The sequence below is a fragment of the Malaclemys terrapin genome, chromosome 5 (genome assembly GCF_027887155.1).
Source record: "Malaclemys terrapin pileata isolate rMalTer1 chromosome 5, rMalTer1.hap1, whole genome shotgun sequence".
NCBI lineage: Eukaryota > Metazoa > Chordata > Testudines > Emydidae > Malaclemys > Malaclemys terrapin.
Window position 1 is genome coordinate 124,390,278 of NC_071509.1, and position 27,146 is coordinate 124,417,423.

General features: G+C 42.0%; 1 protein-coding gene across 3 annotated transcripts in view; it reads right to left on the reverse strand.

Annotated features, from left to right (window-relative positions):
- Window positions 1-26,140, reverse strand: part of HPGDS (hematopoietic prostaglandin D synthase) — a 66,550-nt gene extending 40,410 nt beyond the window's left edge. For 2 of the 3 annotated variants that reach the window (XM_054031178.1, XM_054031176.1), the window contains exons 1-3: window positions 26,061-26,140; window positions 17,071-17,303; window positions 3,339-3,480 (exon numbers count right to left, since the gene is read on the reverse strand). In XM_054031178.1, the coding sequence (XP_053887153.1) occupies window positions 3,339-3,471 (133 nt within the window). In that variant the 5' untranslated portion in view covers window positions 3,472-3,480; window positions 17,071-17,303; window positions 26,061-26,140. The remainder of the gene's footprint in view (window positions 1-3,338; window positions 3,481-17,070; window positions 17,304-26,060) is intronic. The other variant, XM_054031177.1, reaches the window with a different exon arrangement.
- Window positions 26,141-27,146: the final 1,006 nt, after the last annotated feature.

Here is a 27,146-nt window from a genome sequence, read left to right on the forward strand (position 1 = left end):
ATTATGTCTTGACGCTAGTAAAACAAAATACACTTCATAAACTTGAGCTCGTGCAGAATGTGGTTCTGTTGTTTCTTACATGGAGAGTTTTGCACTTGTGTTTTGAAAACTGCACTGGCTTCCAGTTTGTTTCTATATGCTATTCTTAGAGTTACCATAGTTCTGATAGACAAAGCCCTGTACAGCTTAGGGCCCTGGCTAAAAGACTGCCTCTTTCTTTGTGCTCCGTCCTGATGGTTAAAATCAGCTGAGCTAGAAAAGTCTAGACTTTTATTTGTTGAGGTTGGAGGCAGTGCAACTGCATTAAAGGATCCTTGGTCTGTCATTTGATTTCTCTGCAGGGCCCCAGTTTGTTTACCTCCAAGACACCTGACTGGACCTAACTATTTATTCAGGCTTTTATCTGTGAGGGAGTGGGAAGGAAGATTTGCCTGAGGAGTTGGCTAAAAGGGCTATTTGAGTTTCATTTGCTGGGGAGTTCTTTGAAAGTTCTCCTGATTTGACACTTTCAGCTTTGTAACCTTTTACTACCCATAGCTCTTGATAATTATGTACGTGCAACTAGAAGGTATATTTATTGCATAAATTGCAATACAACCAAATAACATCAGAGAAGCACTGAGCTACACTTCACTCACACACATGAACCTTGAATCTGACTCATCGACTTGCATTTGGATGGAGGGGAGATTGTATTTGCCTGCGTACCTAAATATTCATTAAACATCAGCACTTATATACCTTTGTGATATGACATGACACATTTCACCATGCTATATCTAGAAACACTGAAAGAGTGAATAATTAATTATTTCCCATGGAGTAGATTTTCTACATATTTCCCATAAGTATTCTGCTGCTGGCTGGTCTGATGGAATGGTGTCATTATCTCAGCATGAACTCACCCTCACCCAGTGTCATTAATGAGAGGCTTGAGCTGTCCAGAGGCAGGGATTTAGGATCCAACTCTTGGCTAAAGTGGCATTTTCAGGTATCTATTCAACTGTTTTTCTAGGCTTGGAGTTTCCCATGACAATCACTGCTATGTCCAATCCTCCCTCTCTCTCTCTCTCTCTCTCTCTCTTTACTTTTACTTGCATTTCTAAAATAATGAATGACCCTTAGGGAAGTACTCTATGCCTGGTTTTGCCATTCACAGATCTTCCACTGGGTCAGTGGGCGTTCCAAGCAGAGGGTTGCTGAATCTAGCCCCAAGTTGGACACCAGCTAAACCTTCCTCCCCCTGCACTTTACCAAATGTATTATTTACTCTGGAATCAAATGTCAGAGTCATAGTAGTAATGGTAATATTATCAATGTGTATATATAGCAATTTTCATCACATATATTCCCAAAGTATTTTACAACTTTAATTAAACCTTACAACACCCCGGTGGGGCGGGTTGGTATTATTTTGATTTAACAGATAGAGAAACAAAGGTTAAGTGATTTGTCCAAGGCTCTAGAGTAAAGGCAGATCCAAGAACAGAGCTTAGAAATCTTGGTTCCCAGTTTCTTCTTTAACACACCCTGCATCCCTAATCATTTGATCATGATGATGGTAGTGCAGATGGGCTGCAGTCAGGCATATTGGCAAACAGACACTGGATAATGTAAAAGCTTCATCATTGATGGCTTCATGTCCTGAATGCTAAAAATACCTTGGAAAGTATTTTCCTGCCCTTCTGCCTGACTGGTTTGAGTGTTTGTGATGTCTTCAACTGCTGCATGGGAGATACAGCATCTTGAACTCAGGACTTGGCAGGTAAGTCTGATTTTTCATATGTTTTAAGATGTAAATACATTTGTAATTTCTAAGTCTCCATTTATATTGTCTGATTTATTTAGTCTTATTTAATAATCACCTATCCAAAATTCTAGGTACACGTAGAAAATGTAAACAAACTTTATTTGTAGATACACATGAATTCAACTTAAAAAAAGTCCAGCACTAAAAATTCTCCTAAATCACTCTAAAACCAACTCTCTGACCATCACTCCCATCCACTTCTCTCCCCTCCTTCCCTGAAAATGCCTTGGGGAGACCTAAGATATACTGCATGACGTGATGGTCAACAGAATTAGGCTCTGATGGAGACATAGTTTCCAAAATCCAAGGCCCCTCACTGAAAACAACCTGTCTATATTTCTGCCCTGTTCCCCTGATGCCCCTTCTTATTTTAGCCAGGGGTGTCTTAGTCTGAGCTCCCCAGCTAATAGCAAGTGTCTCAGTGTCACTCCAGAGAAAATGATGTTCAAAGCATTCAAGATTCAAAGCATTTGGGGCTTTATAGAATAAAACAACCTTTGATTTCACCAAGAACGAATTTGGAAGCCAGTGCTGATCATGTAATGTGTTCCTTCCAGGAAGTACCACTTAACAAATGGAAAGCCACATTTTTCCCCAGCTGAAGTTTTTCTGTAATCTTAAAGTGTAGCCCCCATGTAGAAAGCACTAAAGCAATCTGTTCTGGAGGTAACAGAATAGAAGCCAATTTCCTCTAGTGACAACATGGAGGAAATTGGCAAGTGCTTACCTCCAAACTACCAGCCTGATCTCAGTCTTTTCTGGACTAAGACTCACTGACGAGTTAAGATATTAAACCGTTTTAAAGGGTAGAAACTATGCCATGTAAACAAAGGGCTTGGCATACACATGACATTGCTTTGACCTTTTGACATTTTATTCTCATTCTGTGTCAATCTCAAGTTAATTGAACTGTAAACACAAAGGAGCCCTGTAGCTTTCTGTGCACTGTTAGCTTCTCAGTAGGCTGTATATTGCCTTTCAGAGGAAGGCTGTGGTCTATCATTGTCCCTTTTCAGCTACTCTTGTTGCTTCTGCTCGTAGAGAACTTGTCAGGTCACAAGGGGCAGTCCCCTCTTTGCTGCTTTAATTTTCATTTTGATTCTGAAATTGGTTTAAGGGCTTTAGCGTGGCCTTTGGGGGCAATTTTTTCTAAGAGCCTTAGTGTGTTAATGCTTACCTTGTTTCCATCAGTTCCTAGCTGACGGTGTTCGAAAACTTGGGGCATGAGACCTAGCTGGTGTCAGTATATTCAATGAGGATAAAAGAACTATGCCAATTTACACTAACTGAGGATCTGGTCCTTGGACTCGTACTGCCTGGTGGAGAGACAAGGGATGAAATCCTGGCCTCACTGAAGTCAATGGTAAAATTCCTATTGACGCCAATGAAGCCAAGATTTCACCTGAAGGGTTTTAGCATTTAGTAATTCTTCCCATCCTAAATCAGCAAATTGGTACCATCCCATGTGGTTTTGTGTTATGACTGGATTTCTTGTCAAGCTTTGGATGCAAGAATCTGTTTTACTCACTTGGTTTGATTTTGGGCCAGTCAACTTGTTCTATCCTGTGGTCCTCGTACTTTATGCCTGAATAGGCAAACAGATAGCGAATGATTTCTGCTCTTCCTCTCAGATTGAAATACATGAGCTTGTAGTGTGGCATGATGGATCTCTGAAAGAAAAAGCCATGTTGATTATTTGACACGTTAACTACCCTGCCACATTTATATAGAAGATATACCTACGTGTTTGTGACATGGTAATAAAATGTCAGTACATAATGCCAAATTAAACATGTACAGTAGCCTGCTATCCACAATATATCCTACTGCATAGCCACCACATGCTACACCTGTAGTTCCACATTCTATAGCCAAAATAGTCCAAGTTGGATGCTTAAAGCTAAGATGACAACCATTTGAGTTCAACTAAAAGAGTCAGGAAGAGAAGAGGACAGGGGCATGTCAGTCTACAGCCTTCATCTCTCTCTTTCGTGCAGTTACAAAGCTATGGCTTGTCTTCTACAATTTTATTTTATTGTAAAACCCATCTGTAAACGAGGGAGTTTTATATTGTTCTCTGGAATCTGAAGAACTTCACAACTTACAAATGATGAGCCCGCAATGCAGTTACGTTCTATTTTTGTGAACTGCATTTAGCGAAGCTTTTGTTTCTTTGGGGGTGTTTGCAGGCTGAGCAATTCATAGGCAAAACTTTAAAAACAAGCCAATGGTAGTTTTAAAAGGTTGGGATAGTATCTCTTTTAAGTATTGTGTTGTAAATTTTTATTTCACTTCTTCCTCATTAGTAAATACAAAAGGCAAGTGTCTGGGAGAGGTGAGGTGGGACAAGGGTGAGCTAGAGATTACATTTTTTTAAGGCGTGTACAATGTATAGTTTTATATAAGCTCAGAGAAATTCATTTTGTGATGCTGCTTCATGGTGGTGATAAATTAGATGGGGAAAAAAGTCTCTCTTTTGCAGCTACAAATATTAAGATGTTGCTTTTTTATCAGTCCAAAAATGTCTAGGCATGGAGTTTTTGCACCAGTGTGGCTGCATGGACTGCCACTGGCTGTGATTCTCATTGTTCTTTTTAGGTTTCCTGTTTAGTTGCTGCTATTTTAGGGCCCAAATATGGCTTAGGGTGTTAACAAAGAGAAGTGTGTGGTTGCTTTTGAATTTCTTCTATAAAATATCCCTAAGCATGTACAGACAAGGATTTTAGTGATGTTAGTGTTTCATCCCAGTCAGAAATGACCACTCGAAGTTTTGCCCTGGTATGTATGCCCAATCCTCCTGGTGCCTTTGTGGGTGGTGTTTACACTTTCTGACCCCTTGTGAAAAAGTGATTAGAAAATTGGAAAAACAAAGGGAGAAGGGGAAATGGGAGGGAACAGAGTGCTTGATGAGGCTGTATGACATGCATTTACCCATGCTAAAGCGTGATAACTAACAAAGAACAGATACAAAACTGTTTCATTAAATAAACATTTCAAACTGGTGTCAAAGTTTTTTTCCTTAAAATCCACATCAGATTTTTTTTATCCCTGTTCCCTGTTTTTTTCAGGCTACCTTTAAAAGTCTTGTGGTGGTGTGTGTTTGTGTGTAGATGCTTGTTTCTGAGTTCATGATTTGTATCTATTGTATCTTAAATATTAGAATATAGGTTTCCCTAATATGCCATTGCTGGTTTTATTTTATTAAATCCAAGTTTAATAAATGTAATCTCCATTCCATGCCTTAAATTCTGAAAGAGTTACAGCTTTACCTCAATGGAAACGGCATAGCTTGTGGACGGAGAAGTAAAAAAGTGTTATCAACTCTGACTGACAAGTTTCAACTAAGCTTGCCTTTTGTCTCATACACGAACTGTAGTGGGGTGGTCACCCCGCGGCTGCCTGAGGGGCTTAAGACAGCCCAGGAGAGGGCTGTGGCAGGAAGGAAAAGCCCAGGCTGATTAGAGGAAGCAGGCCCAGCTGGGGCGATGCCCCAATCAGGGCCCAGCTGGCCCTTATAAGAGGGTAGTGGGCCAGGAGCAGAGAGACTCTCTCTCTGCCTTTAGAGGGAGAAGGGCCTGGCTGCTGGGGAGTGTACTTGGGTACCTAAGGTGGAGTAGGGCTGGGGGAAGGCAAGAGGAGCTGGGGAGCTCCAGCCTGGAAACCCCCCAGGCTGCCAGCCTAGTGCAAGGCCAAAAGGTACTGGGGTTGCAGAGGGCAGCCCATGGGTAGGCAGAGGCAGCAGGCCCAAACCCTCCTTGCCAGTGATGAGTGGCAATCAGACTGCAGTCTGTCCCAGTGAGTGGGCGCTAGATGGGGACTGGCAGTAGCGAAGACTGAGGCAAGGTGGGGATAGGTGGTTGGGGGTTTCCTGGGGAGGGGAGCTCCACCGAGACTGTGGGGGTACTGCGAGGGGCAGAACCCCAGCAGAAAGGGGCACCAGGGTCCGGGAGGGACACAGGAGCCCAGCAAGGCAAGACAGGGGCCCGCAGAGGGCGCTCCAAGGCTGTGAATGAGCTAATTCCCAGGACGACAGCAGAAGGCGCCACAGCAGTGAGTCTCTGCCCGTTACACGAATGCCTTAACTAAAATTTTACACTGTTAGAGTTCCTTTAAGTTAGGCTGTGCACGCTATATAAAATAATGCTGAGGAACAAGCCTTAGTGTTTGTGTGGGGGTGACTTAGCTGTCAAATAATATAAATCTAGTTTGAATGTGTGCTTAATGTGGTTTATCTATAAAATGGTATGCAAGCTGACTTTGGATATATGTTAACTGTTTTGGAAAGGAGGAGGTAGGTGTTGGTGCTGTATATGTGTTGTAAGTTTTGCTAAACTATTTTGTTTTATTGTATGTCCTTCAAAAACATTACTAAACTGAGGAAGCTTCTAATACAGTTTACGCAAATAGGTGCTAATTTCCAGTAAATAGAAGATGTTCTGAAGAAATACATTACTTTGAATAAAAGGAATAAAATAAATTGGAACAAAGGTTAGACATCGAATTCCATTAGGATCTCTTTACTGGTGCTTAAAGACAATTACTAAAGGAATTGTGTAGAAAGAGGAAATTATATTCCTGGTCCAGAATAAAAAAAACAAGTAAGCCTAATTGCTAAATTTGCATGGGTTTTGTAAAAAGTTTGGTAAGGAAATACAGCTATGTTGCTTTAGGACAGGAGACTGGCAACTAAAGAAAATATCCACTTAAAAAGATGTGTGTCTGATAGATTGGTACACTGCCAGGGCTGCCCCGGGGGGGGTGGGGGGAGGGGCAAGTGGAGCAATTTGCCCCGGGCCCCACAGGGGCCCCGTGAGCCCTGGCCGAGAATCCCTTCCCTGGCTAGAGGCGCCTTTTTACTTACCTGGCAGCGGTCCGGATCTTCGGCAGCATTTCGGCGGCAGGGGGCCCTTCAGTCGCTCTGGGTCTTCGGCGGCAGGTCCTTCAGCGCTGCTGAAGACACGGAGCAACTGAAGGACCCGCCGCCGTTGCCGCAGACTCGGCGCGCCGCTTGGTGAGTATGTCCGCTCCCCCACTTTGCCACAGGCCCCCTGAATCTTCTGGGCGGCCCTGTACACTGCCTATATACTATAGAGCTGGGCACATTATTTAAATATATAGATCACTTTTAAAAGTCCTTTTTTAATTGATGGAGGGTGGTGGTCTGGCATACATACAGACATAATAATTATCTATTTATAGCGAAGTGATCAACAGTGCAGGCCTAGTCTTTGTAATAAATCACATAACTGAATCTCTCAATACTACAGTAGAAGGGAAACATTTTCATGGAATGAGTTAACTCTAAGTAAACCTGTGATATTTAGATTTGTACAAAACATTTGCTCTTGGGATTCAAAACATATGCTCTTGGGAGCAGATGAAAGACTGGCTTTATACTTCAAAGAAGGGGGTCTCTGTTTAGGAGACACAAAGACTGGTTGTACTTCATTATTTCTGAAACATGTAAAGTATGTTTTCCCTCCTCAGAGATACAGGGATCTACTTCGTATCACAGCAAGAGAGCAGTCAAAAAAACAATAATTTTCCTGGCAGATAAGCACATGGGAGTTTGCTAAATTTACCATGAAAGATATTTATTCCCATGCAGCAGGGACCGAAAGCATTATTGATAATTTAAGATTTCCAAGACCATGGCCTGGAGTTGAAGCAGTTACAGACAGACATCCTGAGCTTAAAGGATGAAAGGTCTGCTATAGTTTCAAAACAGTTACCGCTGTCATTGTTTCCCAAGTTAGGAAAGTTGAACCTTTTTTTAACCTCATGAAAAATGAGGCACTATAGACAAAGGAAATTGTATTAAAAGACACACATTTATTATTCCACCTACAATGTTGTATGTGCAATTTGGCAGGCAAGGCTCCAGAAATGACAATGGAAATACAGGATGTCGGGTCATTGTTGGCCAAGGAAAGGGATGAACTGGATGGTATTTCGGTCTGACGGGGTGCACTAACTTTTGAAAAAGAAACACTACAAAACTTTGGCGTTTGTTCTAGGCATCAAAGACCAGAATTCTATTGATTTTGGTGAAAACCAGAAAAGCCTGACTTCCACTAATCCTAGTATGGGGGGACACTGTGCTACTGGTGGTTTCATTTTTGACACAAGCTTAAGCTCCTGAATATCTGTGATCAGTAAAGATTCCGTGAGGCTTTTTTACAAAAGCAGAGTTGACTTAATAGCACTTCTCCAGCATAGCTCAGGTTTCTCAAATATTGTATTCCATTTGGTGAGTCTCACTTCCTGAAAGATATTGACAAATTGGAAGGTAGGGTTACCATACGTCCGTCATCTGTGGATGACAATTGGCTTGTTCTATTATTTAAAAATTCTGATCCCCCAAAAAGCACCTTTTAAATTGGTAGATTTCTGTATGTTTTACATTCCTCTGCAATAACTTTAAATTGGTTAAACTAATTTCAATATACTTTTAAACAATGGGTAAGTGTGTTTAATGACTACAGTCAGCCTATTGGGAACTTTATAAAACCACTATCAAGCAGAGTTTAAAAAGTGCATGTAAATAGTAAAGCAATGCAAAAAATTTGCACCCTTCAGGTTATGTTGCAAACCCAAACTCACATTGCATTTATGAACTTTTCGGCAAGCCTGGACCAATTTTCAAACTAAAATGAGGCAAATCCTGTCAACTTGCAGCTGAGCTCCTGGATTTGTTCAAACCTCAAACTCAAAAACTAAACTGGAGTGATAAGAATCTGCACAAACCAAAGGCCAGTAATGAGTCGGCAGGAATCCTTGAAAAACCGAAGGGGCTGAATTTCAGAGTTCCAGTACACAGTAAACGTTCTGACTCACTTCAAACTAAAAAAGCATGAAACCACTGGGTACAGGAGATTTGTGATACGAGTCTGTTTCTAGAAGCACAATGGATTTAGACACGTGCAGTATACGTGTCTATCTTGAGGGCAGTTCATATCCCTGCTGTGCTGTGAAGTAATTACCAAATGTACAGCTTTCATTTTACATGCTCAAGCTACCTCTTTTTGGATATGTATGTGTTTTTGCAGGTTCAGTTTACAGACTTGATCCTGTATCCATTGCACATTGCCTCTGACTTCAGTGCATACAGGTGGGGGGCCTTTACACCCAGGGTGAAATCCTGGCCCCATGAAGTCAATGGCAAAACTCCTGTGGACTTCATTAGAGGCCAGGATTTCACCCCTAATTTTGAAAATTCAGCCTTAACTTCTTTGTACAAGTAAATATTTTCCTCAGGCCAGTCATAGATACAGTAACCTGAATGCAGATGACACGATAAGTTTCTTTTTAAGAAAATAAAATTAGATTCAAGGTGATGGCCAGCCATGAGCTCTTCCCTAGGCTGTGGAGAAAAGAGAACATAGTTCAGTTCAGCTATTAGTTTATTTCTCTCCACAGATGAAGAAGTGCCATGTCGTGAAAAAGTATCCTTTAATTGCACTTTTAGTTTCTGATAGTAATTTCTTGGCCTGGATATGGATATATTAAAAACAAATTAACCTACCTTTTGGTAAGACTATTTTCTCCTCCTGGTGAAAATCTGAACCTCTCTTACCTTTGTCAAGCAAGAGGAATCTACCACCACCATAGTTCACTGAAGCCACCTGGACCCTGCTAGATTTCAAAATGTACTTGTAGGAAACTCTGTCCAATGAGGAGGCCAAAGAGCTGAAGACTTAGGGTACATCTACACTACAGGGGGGAGTCGATTTAAGATACGCAAATTGAGCTACGTGAATAGCGTAGCTGAATTCGACGTATCGCAGCCGACTTACCCCGCTGTGAGGACGGCGGCAAAATCGACTTCTGCGGCTTCCTGTCGACGGCGCTTACTCCCACCTCCGCTGGTGGAGTAAGAGCGTCGATTCGGGGATCGATTGTCGCGTCCCAACGGGACGCGATAAATCAATCCCAGAGAGGTCAATTTCTACCCGCCGATTCAGGCGGGTAGTGTAGACCTAGCCTTAGTGAAGCACCACAATCACTAGCAGACTACAGTTATTGACCAAGGCATCCACCTACCCCCAACTCATGAGGCCTTTTCAGATGCTGTTGCTATTCTCAGTGAAATAAGCTAGTTCCTTACAGTGAGCGATGCTAGGTTCTGGAGTTGAGTGGAAGCAAGACCGGGTTTGTTAAGCAATTTACAGTCAGGAAAAGTTCTATGGAGCATGGTTTTGCTGGTGGTGTGCCATGGAAAAGTAGTGTCCTCCTTCAAAGCAATGGCATAGGTTTGTAAGAACTTCTTGAGGAATCTTTCTGTACCAGACGTTCTCCACCATTTGTTTGTTTCCTTTCTTCCTGCCTCATCTAAATAACACTCTCTCACTTGGAAAAAAATTAAACGCTGCTTCTCCTCTCCGCCTCTCTCATCAAGCTAGCCATTGATTCCTTACGCGAAGGGAAGAAAGAGGGTGTTACTGGGTTTGGGTTTTATTTAAAATACTTGGAAAGGGCTCAGATTCAATGGTGATGGGGCAACATAAAAACTTAGACAGAAATTAAGGTTGGTTGGTTTTGAAGTACAAAGCTTCAAATGGTTTGAGCTTTGGTTATCTGGCAGCCTCTGTGGCTAACTGGTAGTTATAATTGGAGGAGGCACTTGTGCTGATAGTCCCATAGTTTAAAAGTGTGAGGGTGGGGGGCGGGAAAGGGCACTGGAAAAGCATTTTCCAGAAAGAGTCCTTTCATCTGGAGCTCACTTCCACCTCCTTTATTTCATGGAGCCCAGATAGATTAACTTTCAGGGCATGCTGCAAGGTTCACCTATTTTTCTTAGGCCTTGTCTACACAACGGGGGGAGATTGATCTAAGTTACACAACTTCAGCTACATAAATAACGTAGCTTAAGTCGACGTACTTGCATCTACTTACCATGGGGGCCACACTACGCGATGTCAACTGGAGATGCTCTCCCATCAACTCCCCTTGCGCTTCTCGTTCAGGTGGAGTACAGGAGTTGACAGGAGAGCGATCCGTGGTCGATTTAATGGGTCTTCACTAGACTCACTTAATCAACTGCCGATGCATCTATCTCAGCATGTCGAACCTGCTGTAGGAAAGCCCTCTGACTGTTACGGGAGGTTTGAAGGATCTGGGGTTGTTCATGGGGTGTTACTATTTCTGGGCTTTTAGCAGTACTGTTAAGCAGGCTGTGCTGTGAAGTGGCTTGGGCTATAGAGAACGTTTTAAGAAGAATGTGTCTCCTTTTCTTGTGCTCGTAATAGTTGAACAATGACAAAGAAGTTGTGTAGGTGCCTTTTAATATATTTAAACTAGAACCAAGCAACTAGTGATTTTGGGGTACCTCAATTGTTGGGTCTCCAAATTCAGATACCTTAAAGGTGCATGATTTTCAGATAGTGCTCAGCACTTTAAGGTGTCACAGGTTGGGAACCCAAAATCATTAATTATGTTGAAAATCTCAACCAAGGTGAAAACAATGAAGAGTCCTTGTGGCACCTTAGAGACTAACAAATTTATTTGGGCATACGTTTTCAAAAGCTCTACAGTGCCACAAGGACTCCTCGTTGTTTTTGCTGATACAGACTAACACGGCTACCACTCTGAAACCTGTCAACCAAGGTGGTTAGTCTGATAAACATTGAACTTGATGTCTTTAAGTCTATGATCTTTCCAGACACATTTATTGAACTTTCTGTGGATGGCAATTGGCTTGTTCTATTGGAGGGTGATTTCAGTATCAATAAAGAGCATCCTTTGTTATAAACTTCCTGAGGAAGGGGAAACATGGTATCACTGGGAGCTTTTAGTTACAGTTTCATGTTCACCACAGGAGTAGGAGAGGTGCAGGTTGGCAAAATCTTTCATTTATTATTGTGAAGAATATGGGAGCTATCTGTATTAGTTTTAATGAAGATTGTATACCTCTGTTGGATGGGTATGGTATTAATTGCTAAAGGAAAACTAGGGTTAAGTCAGTCTCAGGTGGTTTTGCACATATGCAGGAACCAAAGTCAGTGGCTCCAAATAACCCAGTTGTCGGTACTGCACTCACTATTCTCACTTTTAATTCTAGTGACAAGATGCAGTTTGCTAGGCTGCTCAGGATCACCTCCATATTTTTCATGATCTGAAGACCGTGGCTGAAATACTGCAGCTGAAATTCTTGACTTAGTAAATATATGGCGAATCCATCCTGTCCAAGTCAGTGATTCCACGCTGCTTTTTGCCAGAGTTCTCCTTGGAAGGCTTAGCCCCTACCATGCTCTGATCCCCAGGATGGCTGGTAACCCAAGGGACAAAAGCCAAAAGGAGGAAATGAAAACAGGTTTGGAGGGATTAAAAGATTCAGACCTGAAGATGAGAAGGAGATTGTCTGGTGGGAAGCAGAATATACTCCATTCCGAGGTGTTGGTGTGCCTAAGTGGTTAGGTAAGACTGATATGCATGTTGCCCTTGTGCTGTTTTAACCTTTCTCTCTGATTGCTTTGTTCCTATGGATAAATATATAATACTGTGTTTTGAAGAAGCTGTTCCAAGTCCTTGCATTTATCTACTGATTACAGGTCCCAAAGGGAATCCAAACCCAGCTCGATCTGCTGAGGGATCATGATTGGTTAAACAGGGGGGCTGTAGCACTGAGACCCAATCTAAAAGTGGGATGAATCATGGGATTCTACTCTGAGAGAAGTGCCAGCATTGGGCCTGTCACTGGAAAGGGGAGCCAAGGATGAGAAGGAGAGAGGGGATCAAAGGCACATCTGTCCCTGAACAGTGGCAATTATAGTAACAGAGCATAATTCACTACGGCTATTGGAAAACAACATACCGTAGAGTTCCTTGACATTGTTCATCGGAATGAGCAATAGCAGCAAGGAAAGCTATTGATCCCGGGTTTTACAGTAAATGCCGTTAACTGTACGCGCTTATTGACGGTATATACTTTACTCCAAACATTTTGCTCTATACCTGTGTGTATCCCGGAACACATGTGGGGAGTGTCCGCACAAGTCTTTGCAAACATGTTAAGTACCTTGAATTTAAGTGGCAAATGAGTAACTCCCACATACAAGTGAAGACAACCCTTTAGGATGGTACACATTTGATGCGAATTGTATACACTGACAGCGGTTTATCAGTAGTTGACATATCAGAAGGTCACTTTTTAATTTCCATGTGCTGATCTGTGACTTTTTGTTTATATCTCAAGGTCTGACTGCATCTTTGATATTGTTTGTTGTGGTATAAGAGGGAAGCCAATAACTGCTGAAGAATGTACATCATCCACAATGAGAGAAGTAAGAAGGTGCACTTCTAAAGCCTGTGGAGTGATGATTAATGAGCTGATGGCCAACTTTGTTTACAATTAGGCTAATGCCTGAATTGTTTATACTAGTGGTATGTTGTCCATTTACTTTGGAAGGACGATTGACAGTAGTTTTAGAACACCATCAAAGTATTCTTTTCAATCAACTGTCAAGTGAGTGGAACACATCCGGCTTTTCTGGCCTGTAGACAGACTTCAGTTGTTTAAAGAAGCTGTTCATGTCATGCTGACTTTTCAAGTCTGGAGTTCTGCAAATTTTCTTTCTAACCAAGAATTAATGTTCTTACAAAGTTTGCATTGGGGATGTTGCCTTGTCTGTGTGATAGGCTTTGTACAGTTGGTGTCTGAAGGTTCACTGATTCATCCAGATTTTTTTTTCCTGTTGGGATCTTGGGATTCTTCCCATCAAAAGGGCCTTGATGCTGATTTTTCAAAAATTTCTACCACCTCAAAAGCAGGCTCTGTGAAATGGGTTTTAAAAACTGGTCCACTACTCCCGCTATCAGTTACTTGTAATCAGTTCATGTCTAGCAGCAGGTGGATAACAACAGAAAGAGGCAACATAGGTAACTTACAGACAGCTAATACTATATCTCCTTATATGGTGCTCTGTACCATAATGTCCAAGTGCCTCAGAAGGGTCATCATGTTAAGGGACGTCCAATAGTCCATCAGCTTGAAACATCATGTAGCAGCACTATGTCATGCTAGCAATGTGGTTTCAAAGGGAAACTCTCACTTCCCTTCCCCAGTCCAGTCACTGTGCCGCAAATTGTTAATGTTTATGCTAGGAAAGTGAAATGGGAGCTGGTTTTAGGTTCCCAATTCAGTATAAGAAGGGGGAGAGAAGGGAAGCTTGCATGCAGGGGGATGGGGAGCCACAATGTTTTTGTCAATCTTTGCAGACAGAATTTGTAAGATGTTAAAGGGAAAGTCTCCTTAGCCAATTATATTAAATCTACCTGTGAAATGGCAAAACACTGGGCTGGTGCCCTTTTTTGCTTCTTTATGTGATATAAAGGTGGACTGAAAGTTTTTTCCAGCCACCCGGGAGAGGGGAGGGTCAGGGCCGGTGTTTCCACTAGGCAACCCTAGGCGGTCACCTAGGGGAGCAGGATTTGGGGGGCAGCATTTTGCCGTCCTCGGCGGAAATTCGGCGGCGGGTCCTTCACTCGCTCCAGGACCCGCCGCTGAAATGCCCGGAAGACACGGAGTGGAAGGACCCCCACTGCCGAATGCTCAGAGGAGGAGCGCTGCCGCCTAGGGTGTCAAAAACTCTGGCGCCGCTCCTGGGGAGGATGTTCTTGCTTAATTTTACCTTAGAAATATTAGGAATATCTTGTCTTGTTTTGCTGTGTTTTACCGGAGGTCTCCTTTGGATTTGGAAGTTTCTCAGCCATTTAATTGAAGGAGCTGAGAGGTTAAAACAACAACCTCCTCTCCCTCAGTTTTAGAAATCACTTCCCTCTCAGTTAATCAGGTTTTGCTCTTTAGATTTTTTGAAATAATAAACATGCAGATTCTGGAGATTTAGGATAAAAGCAGGGCATACAAGACCTGCCTGAATTATTGTAAACAACAAGCAGAGGTGTATTGTTCAAGTTCTCCCTCTCTAATGATGACTGAAACATCTCTCTGCAGGGAGGCAGCTAGTCTGCTGTTTTCCCTGATTAAGGAATGATTCTTACTGAAGACTGTATTTAAGCTTAGAAGTGACATACAATGTACTTCTTACAGAGCTGCATCTGTTGTGAGAATCTGGGGCATGTGGGTGGGTGTAATGAGTTAAGTGGGGAAAGGACCATCTTGCTGTGACTGTAAGTAATCTGTGATTGTAGAAGCAACCATGTGACTGGTGCTGAGTCTGTCATGACTTTGCAACTGCGAAGAAGCCTGCCTGGGCTGAATTTAGTTTGGTGACTTTACCCTATAAAAGGAATGTCTTAGTATGATAATATAGTACTTGATACAACCTGCTGTCTGCATTATTCAAGTGTAAGTAATATTGTTAAAGGATGGCTGACTTGCATTTTTTTCCCTGAAAAAAGTAAGGGTTAGACAGTTAGTAATTGCCCAGCATGGTGTGTTTTTTGGGAGGGAAAGCCAGAGGGATTCCCCCTCCCAAACCAGGAATAAGACTCCCCCATTTCTGGCTTTGATATCTGATAGGGAGCCACCTAAGGCCCCCTAATAGTAACAGCAAGGGGTGATCAGAATTAGTATGTGGAAGCTGTGGGAGGAAGTGGGTCAGCATCATTACTTTGCAGCTGGCAGGGAACTGGGGGAGGGGAAGCAGGATCTAGCAACTCCACATCCAAAATCCTGCATTAATTAAGAGAGGAGAGCAGAGCAGGCATGAGTCAGACCCCTCTGCTCCCTTAAAGATAGCAGAGCAGGAGCAAGCACTCCAGGGGCAAAGCTAAGAGAGTGGAGAATTTCCCTCAAAGACCTTGTGAGTTCAATCCTTGAGGAGGCCATTTAGGGATCTGGGGCTAAAATCTGTCTGGGGATTGGTCCTGCTTTGAGCAGGGGGTTGGACTAGATGACCTCCTGAGGTCCTTGCCAACCCTGATATTCTATGATTCTATGAAAACTTGCTCCACAGACACACAATATTGGAGTTTGCTTAAATAAAATAGAAAAAAAATGGTTTGGAAAAAAAATGTTGGTTAATTTTTTTTTGATTCTCCATAAAAATATTCAGCTTTTGAAAACTAAAACACCTAAGAACTGAATTTTTTTACCAAAAAATAATCCTTTTTTGTTTTTTGATGAAAAACTGGAAAATATTGACCCAAAAGAAAAATTCCCCCAAAATCTTCATTGTGATTGTCATCACCACCCATAGTAAACATACTGCAAGACAGATTATGCCCTCAACAATACGTGTACAACCCCATTGACATCAAATGATACTCAAGTATTTCACTTGAATAGAGCAATAGCTGAATGGGGTAGGCAGCTTTTAGACTACAGCAACATTACTCATTGTCTCGCTAGTACAAATGATGGATGAATTTGTAGCTGTTTTCCCAGCAGATGGGAGTTATTGCCCAACTTAAAATCCATAATCACATATTGAAACAAATCCAACCTTCTCCACTGAGCTCTTTATACAATAGAGCAAGAAGACATGGGCTTACATCAAAGTATAATTCTGACTAGTAAATGTCTCACAAAGTCTGGGCTAGACTCAAGATGAATTGCCTTTCTATTCTACTCCAGATGGGAAGACCATATAAACTAAGCCTATTGTGGAGAAACAGCTGCTTCGAGCTTGCACAAGTCTCTGTCTTGTATATCTGCATATGATTTTATATAACACTAACCTGATAGATTATATCTGGCATCCCTTCATAGAAAATTTCAGAGCAGTGATAATATAAGCAGTGATTTGGAGACACAGACCTAGTGGCGATTTGTGCATTTTGCAGCTGATGCAGCAAAAAACTTGGAAAACCTTAAATAAGCCCCAGACAACAAATGTAGCTTTCCATTTCACATACTGTGACAATGCGGTTCTGGCGGAACCCAACTGAGAGTGCCAACTCAGGACAAATTGCTCAAATAGGGCAGTTACAGCCCAAGGCTGGGGTTTTTCCACCTCTAAGGCAAACCAAACCAGCCAGACTAAGACTTCGGTCTCACCCCACTGGCTAACCGCAAGTCTTACAAGCAATCTCCTTAGACACTCCAGTTTCCCAGTATTACCACCAGTGCCACACGTTATGGGGACAAATGGTTATAAAAACCAATACCCCAGTAAAAGAAAAAGGTTCTCCTGATCCCAAAGGACCAAGCCCCAGACCCAGGTCAATATACAAGTCAGACCTTACCCACAAATCACGCTACTGCCAATCCTTTAGAATCTAAAATCTAAAGGTTTATTCATAAAAGGAAAAAGATAGAGATGAGAGTTAGAATTGGTTAAATGGAATCAATTACATACAGTAATGGCAAAGTTCTTGGTTCAGGCTTGCAGCAGCGATGGAATAAACTGCAGGTTCAAATCAAGTCTCTGGAATACATCCCCCGCTGGGATGGGTCCTCAGTCCTTTGTTCAGAGCTTCAGTTTGTAGCAAAGTCCCTCCAGAGGTAAGAAGCAGGCTTGAAGACCAGATGGAGATCAGGCATCAGCCTTATATAGTCTTTTCCAGGTGTAAGATCACCTCTTTGTTCTTACTGTGGAAAATTACAGCAAAATGGAGTCTGGAGTCACATGGGCCAGTCCCTGCATACTTTGCTGAGGTACAAGGCGTATCTGCCTTCTCTCAATGGGTCCATTGTATAGCTGATGGTCCTTAATGGGCCATTAAGCAGGCTAGTCAGAGCTAATCTCAGCTTGTCTGGGATGTCACCCAGAAGCATAGCATAAGTTTGCCATACAGACAGTATAGAGCCAATATTCATAACTTCAACTACAAAATTGATACATACATACAGACGGCATAATCATAACCAGTAAACCATAACCTTGTCCTAGACACCCCATTTGACCCCCTTTATACAAGATTTGGGTGCCACTACAGGACCTTGGTTGCAACAATGATCTATACGGTCCCAGTTTATGTCAATAACGTCACACATACACCATCATGTGCTTTTAAAAAACTCAACCCTAACCATTCAGATTTAGTACTATGCACAGACAGAACACTATGTAAAAATAATTCAGGCAGGGTGGCCTAGTCAGAGCCAGCTCCAGGCACCAGCTGACCAAGCACGTGCTTGGGGCGGCACCTTATAAGGGGCGGCCAATCTTGCGGTGGCGGGGGGTGCTCGGGGTTTTTTTGGGTTTTGTTTTTTTTTTTTGGTTCGGCGGGGCAGCACTCGGGGGGGGGAGGTGGATTGTTTTTGTTTCGGTGGCTTGGCGCGGCGCTCGGGGGGGGGATGTTTCGGCAGGGCAGCGTGGCGCTCGGGGGGGGGTGTTCTTGGGGCGGTAAAAAAGTTAGAGCTGGCCCTGGGCCTTGTAGAGCACTGGATGGGGACTCAGGAGAACCGGCTGCTATTCTCAACTCTGCCACAGGCCTGCTGGGTGATCTTGGGCAAGTCACATCAACTCTGTGCCTCAGTTTCCCCATCTGTAAAAAGAGGACAGCGCTACTGACCACCTTTGTGAAGTGCTTTGAGATCTGTGAATGAAAAGGGCTATATAGAAGCTATATAAAAGTGGGGGGCGGGAACAGCACTCCGTCGCAGTAAGTCTCAGAGCCCGTGATGTGGGGCTAAAAATAGCAGTGTGGATGTTTAGGCTTGGGGTGTAGCCCAGACTCTGAAACCTGGGGAGGGGGTTGGCTGATGCTATGTACTGCTGTTAATGTCTTGGACCATAATGTTGTGTTGGGATCTCTTTGAAGCTTCATTTTTTTTCCTTTACAGCTCAGGTTCAGTGCAAAGCTTTTCATTTTGGGCTGGAATGTCTGTGAAAGTTTTGGTTTTCTTTTGATCCCAGTCCTTCCTTCTGGGTTTGTACAATTTTGTTGGCTGGCTATTGGCTGGCCCCAGTGAAAATTTTGTTTTAAATTCCTTTGTGCAGCACCCTAGATAATCTGTTAGGCCAAGAGCACTAAATAGGCAAATAAGCTACTTCTATATTCAAGATTCTCACTATCAAAAAAAGGCAACAAGAGGTCATAGAAAGTACACAGAAGGAAATGACTATGGCAGTTTCTCAATTGATTAAATTCTTATTGATGACCAATATTGTCTGACTGTACTTCCCCATCAGTCTGCCTGCCTATCCATCAGTTGTTTTTTGTCTTATACTTAGATTGTGAACTCTTTTGGGCAGGGACCATCAGTGTTGGTATAGTGCCGAGCAAAGTGGGGTCCTGGTCCTTGACTAGGGTTCTTAGGTGCTAGGATAATAACACGTCTGAGGTGGAAATCAAAGTCAAACAGCTTAATGGGATTAAATCAGGAGGCCCAGATAATCTCCATCCACGAATATTAAAGGAACTGGTACATGAAATTGAAGACCAATAGCAAGGATTTTTAATTTATCTGTAAACTTGGGGGGGGAGGGTCATACCATCTGACTGGAGAATTGCTATTATAGTTCCTATTTTTAAGAAGGTGGGGGGGAAGTGATCTGGGAAACTACAGACCTGTTAGTTTGCCCTTAATTGTATGCAAGATCTTAAAACAAAGTTTGAGAGAGAGAGAGAGTAATTAAGGACATAGAGGTAAACAGTAATTGGGATGATCTACAGTATGGTTTTATAAAAGGTAGATTGTGCCAGACCAGCCTGATCTCCTTCTTTGATAATATAACTGATTTTTTAGGCCAAGGACATGTAGTAGTTCTAATCTACCAGGATTTCAGTAAGACGTTTGATAGAGTTCCACATGGGAAATTATTAGTTAAATTGGAGACGATGGAAATCAATATAAGAATTGAAAGGTGGATAAGGAGCTGGTTAAAGGGGAGACTACAACAGTTCACACTGAAAGGTGAACTGTCAGGCTGGAAGGAGGTTACTAGTGGAGTTCCTCTGGGATCGGTCTTGGTACCAGTCGTATTTAACATGTTTATTAATGACCTTGGCACAAAAAGTGAAAGTGTGCCAATAAAATTTGTGGATAACACAAAGTTGGGAGGTATTGCCAATATGGAGAAAGACTGGAATATCATACAAGAAGATCTGGATGACCTTGAAAACTGGAGTAATAGAAATGGGATCAAATTTAATAGTATAAAGTGCAAGGTCATGCACATAGGGACTAACAACAAGACTTTGCTATAAACTGGGGATGTATTGGTTGAAAGCAACAGAGGAGCAGAAAGACCTGAATGTATTGGTTGAGCTCAGGATGACTATGAGCTGTCAATATGATGTGTCCGTGAAAAAGGTTAATGCAGTCCTAGGATACATCAGGCAAGGAGACAGTAAACCCGTTAGTACCAGTGCATTGTGTAATGGTGAGACCTCATCTGGAATACTGTGTGCAGTTATAGTCTGCCACAGGGCGGGTGCTTCCAGTAGGCGACCCTAGGCGGTTGCCTAGGGCGGCAGGATTTGGGGGTCAGCATTTTGCCACCTTAGGCAGAAATTCGGCGGCAGGGGGTCCTTCCGCTCCGGGTCTTCAGTGGAAATTCGGTGGCGGGTCCTTCACTCGCTCTGGCAGCTGCTGCCGAAGTGCCCCGAAGACACGGAGCGGAAGGACCCCCACCGCTGAAGACCCCAGGCCCCCTGAATGCTCAGAGGAGGAGTGCTGCCACCTAGGGTGGCAAAAACCCTGGCGCCACTCCTGGTCTGCCATATTTAAGAAAGATGAATTCAAACTGGAACAGGTGCAGAGACTGGCTACTAGGATGATCTGAGGAATAGAAAACCTACCTTATTAGAGGAGACTCAAAGAGCTTTGTTTGTTTAGCCTAACCAAACGAAGGCTGAGGGGAGAAATGATTCCTCTCTATAAATACATCAGAGGAATAAATACCAGGCGGGGAGAGGAGTTATTTAAGTGTCAATATGGAGACAAGAACAAATGGATATAAACTGGCCATCAACAAGTTTAGACAAGTTCTGACTTCATCAGAGAAGTGAAGTTTTGCAACAGCCTTCCAAGGGGAGAAATGGGGCAAAAACCCTAACTGACGTCAAGACTGAGCCTGATAAGTTTATGGAGGGAATGGTGCAATGAGACTGCCTACAATGGCATGTAGCCTATGTGCCACTGCTAGCAACAAATATCTCCAACAGTCGGCGATGGGACACTAGATGGAGAGGGCTCTGAGTTACTACAGAGAATTCTTTGGTAGGTGTCTGGTTGGAGGGTCTTGCCCACATACTCAGGGTCCAACTCAGGGGTGGCCAGCCTGTGCCGCCGGAGCCACATGCGGCTCTTCAAAAGTTAATATGCGGCTCCTTCTATAGGCACTGACTCTGGGACTGGAGTTACAGGCGCCTACTTTCCAATGTGCCAGGGGGGTGCTCACTGCTCAACCCTTTGCTCTGCCACAGGCCCTGTCCCCACTCCACCCCTTCCCGCCCCCTCCCCTCAGCCTGCCATGCCCTCACTCCTCCCTCTCTCCCTCAGAGCCTCTTGCATGTCACAAAACAGCTGATCGGGAGGTGTGGGGAGGCAGGAGGAAGCACTGATTGGCGGGGCTGCCAGTGGGCAGAAGGCGCTGGGAGGGGAGCTGATGGGGGGGCTGCTGACATATTACTATGGCTCTTTGGCAATGTACGTTGGTAAATTTTGGCTCCTTCTCAGGCTCAGGTTGGCCAATCCTGGTCTAACTGATCACCATATTTGGGATTGGGAAGGAATTTTCCCTCAGGTCAGATTGGCAGAGATCCTTGGGGTTTTTTTCCACCTTCCTCTACAGTGTGGGGAATGAATCACTTGCAGGTTTAAACTAGTGCAAATGATAGATTCTCTGTAACTTGAAGTGTTTATATCATGATTTGAGGACTTCAGTAACTCAGCCAGAGGTTATGGGTCTATTACAGGAGTGGATGGGTGAGGTTCTGTAGTCTGCAATGTGTAGGAGGTCAGACTAGATGATCATGATGGTCCCTTCTTAAAGTCTGAGTCTGATTTTTTTTTTATTTATTTATTTACTTTTTCAAATCCCTAGATGGCTGTCTGTGGAATCATTGCATAAAACACTCAGCATAATTCCTGTCTGCACTAGTCATTCCTGTAGAATATTTCCTCCTCTTGTAATTTCGTATGTTTCCAGATAAATGCATGTCTAATTAATTCTTGAGGGAATATTTTATATAATAAAGAGCCTAATTCCCATAAAAGCAATTTCTTGGCTTCCTCTGACTGATTAGTTGGCTTTCTCAAGGCAGGTAAACTTGCCAAAATCAATTGGTGCCCATTGTCTCAACTCTCCTTTTGTTCATTTGCATTAACACAGTCTGTCATTTTGTGTTTATCTTTTCACTTATTGTGGTAAATGAGCGGATCTTCTCTTCCAGCCCACATGTGTGTAGGATGAAGAGGAATAAGGAAACCAAATATCTCTCTGCCATTTTTCAAGTACCTTGGTATGGAAGAGCCAGATGCAGTAAACCAGCTTAAAAAAAATTTACAAGAGAAAGATGAGGTCAATGGGCTGGATTAAATGGTTAAGGCAGACAAGAAAGGCCTCAGATCTTTTTTTCTAACAATATAAACTTAAACATTGTTTTTTAATGAATGGTAAAAATAAGCTACACGTTTGTGTGTGTGTGTGTATGTGTGTGTGTGTGCATGCATGCATGCAGTCTGCACTTTATGCATTTCTCACATCGCTGTATGTTTTCTAAAATCTGATACCTAGGTGACACACAGTCCTGAGGTCCAAGAATGTCCCAGTCCCATGGCAGGACAAGATGTTAATCATGTAGGAAATAACCCTTACCCAATATTACAAAGGCAGGCAGAAAAACCAAGATCTCTGACAAAACATTTTAGGAAATGGATTCCTGACCCCATATTTGGCAGTCAATTTAGCCCTGTTCATATGAGCAAAAATTACTGGGCCTGATGTTCAGCTGGTATAAATCAGTACAGCTCTATCATTTCAATGCTTCCAGCTGAAGAACTGGGCCAGAGTCTTCAAGCACCTAATTATTCTTTATTATCTGTATATTCTTAGTACCTAGGAGTCCAAGTCATGGTCCAGGACCCCACAGTCCCTGCCCCAAAGAGCTTATAGTCTAAGGATAAGACAAGAGACAACAGACCGGAGAGTACAAGGTAACAATGAAATGGTATTGATCAGTATGATAGGCAGTGGTCTCAGCACACCCACAGCCTAATGGTTACTGTTTTCATACAACATTAATACTCTGATATTCTGTTAATACCCAAGTATTGATTTGCTCTTTTCTATTAGTAATTATTAAACAGAGAGAGGTCCAAAGCTATTCTAATTGTTACCAATTGTTTCTGTCTGCCATCTGTTTTCCCCTTTCAGGTCAGAGGGACTGGTGCTTTGGACTTCAGAGGGTTGTAACGGAGATATTTCCAATGCCCATTTGTTTTCATTTCAAAATGCCTTACTGTGTGACCTTTGCACTGCAGTGTCATGGATTTTAGCTGTTTATATAAAGTGACAATATGAAAGGCTTTTTTCATGTTCTAGGGCTTAGGGTACCATTTCTCCTTGATCAAATATTTTGTTTGTTGTGTAAGGTTCCTAGAGAGCCTGGACCTACTGGCTCCGTATAAGTTAGATTGTTTTGATTAATATTATATTGTATGTAACGATTATGTGGGATCTAAAATAAATAAATAAATAAATATATATATATATATATATAATTAAACTAGAAAAAAATCATCTGGGTTATCTGGTACAATGTTTATAGGATGCAGAATATTTGCCACTTTGAAATGATATATGCATTAGAGGCCAGATCCTTAGCTAGTGTAAATCAACATAGCTCTACTGAAGGCATACCAGCTGAAGATCTTGTCCATCTTTATAGAAACCATTTTTTCTATTAAATGTAATTACTTCCCAGTGATGCTTTAATTCCAGGGCATTTTAAAGTAAGGATAGCTTGTATTACATCTAATTACTGTACTCCCCCACCCTTATCTGCTCAGTAGGGATATATGACTACCAAACTGCAGCCAAGAACATTGTGCCACACGCTCCTGATGTCTTTGCTCCCAGTGCAAGCTAGAAAAATTACACCACTTGGTTCCATTTCTTGTCACCCTATGATGTACTGACTTGGGTTTTGAGACAAAAAATCTAAAAATCTACGAAATGCAAATTTTTAAGGAGATTTCGCATCAGTGGAATTAGAAAACGTTCACATAGTAAACTACAAAGAACATGAGATTATACTTAATGTCTCCTTTCCCCCCAAATTCCCTTTCCTGTACTGAGACTTCTGCAAAAACATGGCAGGAATTGGACTAGCAGTAGCAAAAGAGTGTTGGTGTTGCAAAGTGTAGAAGCAGAAAGTGGGAATACTGAGTTTTAAAACCATTCTAGAAAAGGGATTCATGGACAATATATGCAGGTATTCAGGTTCTACTCCCACATAGCTCAGACCTATTGTATGAAATAATTTTTCCTCGTTGAACAACACAACCAAAAGGTAAGAATGATGGCTATCTAGCAAATCCATGCAATGAAAAGAGGATAATTCAACTGGAAGGAAGTCTCCACTTCTACTGAATCACCTCAGTGAGTGAAGCCTCTTGTAAATCTATATGTATATAAGAAACTAAATGACAAGCTATGGCTCTATTGATATATATGACTACTATCTGATAATAAACTGAATAGCATGAACCTTAAACTAGTCATATTTTCCCTGGGAATATGAAACTAAACTAATTGTACAGAACCACTTTGAGTGTGTTTTCTACTCTGTGTATAGTTTGAAAAACTCCTCGTCCCCATATAGCGTATTTGAGATGAAAACATATTTTTAAGTGTTGTTTTTTCTGTACACAAAGAGCAACTGCATATTTTCAGCATGTAGGTGTTTTTTACTTTAGATTAAGAAGGAACAAAAGTAAAATCTTCAGACGAGAATTCAGTGCAAAATTCTTTTGCAAAAGTTTCAGCAAGTAAGTCAAAATGGCTGCTGTCTCTGCACACAGGTGGAGTTGTCCAAAATATAAAAGCACAGAGCACAGAAAGCAATGGCAGGGTATTTCTGGCTAAAGATATCATGCAAAGTTTTGTGTATTAAATTGCACAGTAAAGGTATTGCTATTAAATGAAAGTGGCTATTAACGGGAGGACGTGCTCAGGTGGATTCTGTGCACATGTGTATTTGTGGACGAAGGCAGGAGCCAGATAGAAGGAGAATAGTAAAAGTCTGGGCAAAGGTTTACAATATGATTTCAAAATTTTGAAAAGCATATTCGGACACTGAAATAACAATGGCTGAATTGCAAAGGAAGAAAAACGCAGCTAAAATAAACTATTTTAGCTATTTGTCTTTCTGCTTAATAATGCTGCAAGGGGTCTGAAAGTTTGAGTGTGGTTGGATGAATGAAAAGAGAGGGGATAGTGTAGAAAATGACCAGTGGGAAGCCCAAAGGAACCTCTCAGTACTGTTTAATAGCTGTCTAATTCCTCTGATATTACCCTGCCGTTCGGCTGGTTACATGAATAGGGTGCTGGAACTAAGAATACTGTGGGTGTGGCAGCACCTCCTGGCTTGAACTGATTTCCATCATGTACAGGGCTTAAAGTTTTGTTAAATGGCTTTCAGCACACCCACTATACAAATTGTTCCAGAACCACTGGTTACATAGATGAAGGTCAGCTTTTATTTATAATAGAATATTATTTTAACTTAATAAAAAGCTTTGAAGCAACTTATTCCAGAATGAGAGCAGCTCTCTATAAAAACCTGTTCTTTCACTGTTTGAACGTGTTTGCCTCTTCTACAGTATCTCTTTAGCTCATATTAGACAAGTATCCCGACTATCAAAATGGATCAAAACAAATAGCCCTTGTTCCTCATCATTTAACTGACGCTGTCTCCCTCAGCAGATTTCTGCACTGACTTTTTGCCTCTGGACACCTACTGTAGTTCGTGAATTTAGTTTCATTCGTAGTGCACTTGTTGTTTGTACAGATCACAAAACCTCCAGGCAGTTCAGCGCAACAAGCAGTCAAAAAAAGCCTAACGGCAGAATAGCAGGTATATTGCAGGTATGTTTGAGATACACTTACAAGCTAATATATACAGGAATTGTTCCACATAACTAATTATTATACCTGACTGTAGCTAGCTTGATTAGTCCCTCAATTCTGTGTTTAATAATCCCCAAACTGCAAAAATGATACATTTTAAGTACTTGCTGTACAAGTGCCATATATGGCAGGAGAATATAGTTCTTTCTACCTAGTAGCAGCAATGTATTTAAAGGGGAGAGAATAAGACTGGAAAAGGAAAATTGAAAAGAGAAGAGAGAAGTCAGTTTCTTTGTCATATTCAATTCTTAGATATCACTCACTTCTATTGCAGTAATGTCTGGTCAATGTAATCCTTCCTTCAGGGAACAGGAATTTCTCTGAATGCTAGTCTGGGTTGAGGAGGGTTATGTGTATATCACTGTGTGAATGTGCAGACCACTCCCACTTCAAACTATGCAGTCATCAGTTTCTTTACACACACTCACATGAACACATTTTCAGAATAACAGAGACACGTCATTTCCTCAGATAAGGACCACACGTAAACATGAATTCTGTTGGTATCTTATCTTACCATTCCATCTAAAGGTTAACTGTAGGAAATATTAAAAATGAGGTCAGATAATACAACAAAAAAGTCAACAGCACCAGAGAACTCAGCCAAACCAGACTCTTGTGTTTCAAGGCTAGATCCTCAGCTGGTGTTAACTGACATTAATCATTTGATTCAGTGGAGCTACACTAATTTATACCAGCTGAGGGTCTGGCGACCCACTAGCCTAAACTTGCCATAGGCTTGTGCTGTGACCGTAGACAAGTCATTTCAGCTTCACTGTGCCTCAGTTTATCCCTTTGTAACCTGGATGCAATAACAATACCTTACCAGAGGGGGAGGTGGTGGTATACAGCTTAGTGTTTATAAAATTGCTTTCAGATCCTTAGATTAAAAGCACTACAGGAATGCCAAGTAGTTTTTAAATACTAATGACACCTCTACTCTGATATAACGCTGTCCTCGGGAGCCAAAAAATCTTACCGCGTTATAGGTGAAACCGCGTTATATCAAACTTCCTTTGATCTGCCAGAGCGCGTAGCCCCGCCCCCCTGGAATGCTGCTTTACCACGTTCTATCCTAATTCATGTGATATTGGGTCGCGTTATATCGGGGTAGAGGTGTATTTTTATTTATTGCTATTTATTGTAATGATGATAAAGTAAGAAATAGCCAGACGCTTCTCCACTGTCCCGCTACAGCATAATTTGGCATTCAGCAGGGATTGCACTGGACTGCTATCAGGGTTGCTTCTCCTCTTGATACCATGAACAGTATGTGCTGAAAGTTCTTGCTCGTTTCTCTGGCAGCTTGATCTTTAAATAGCTTATTCAACAGAAGATTAAGGGGAAGG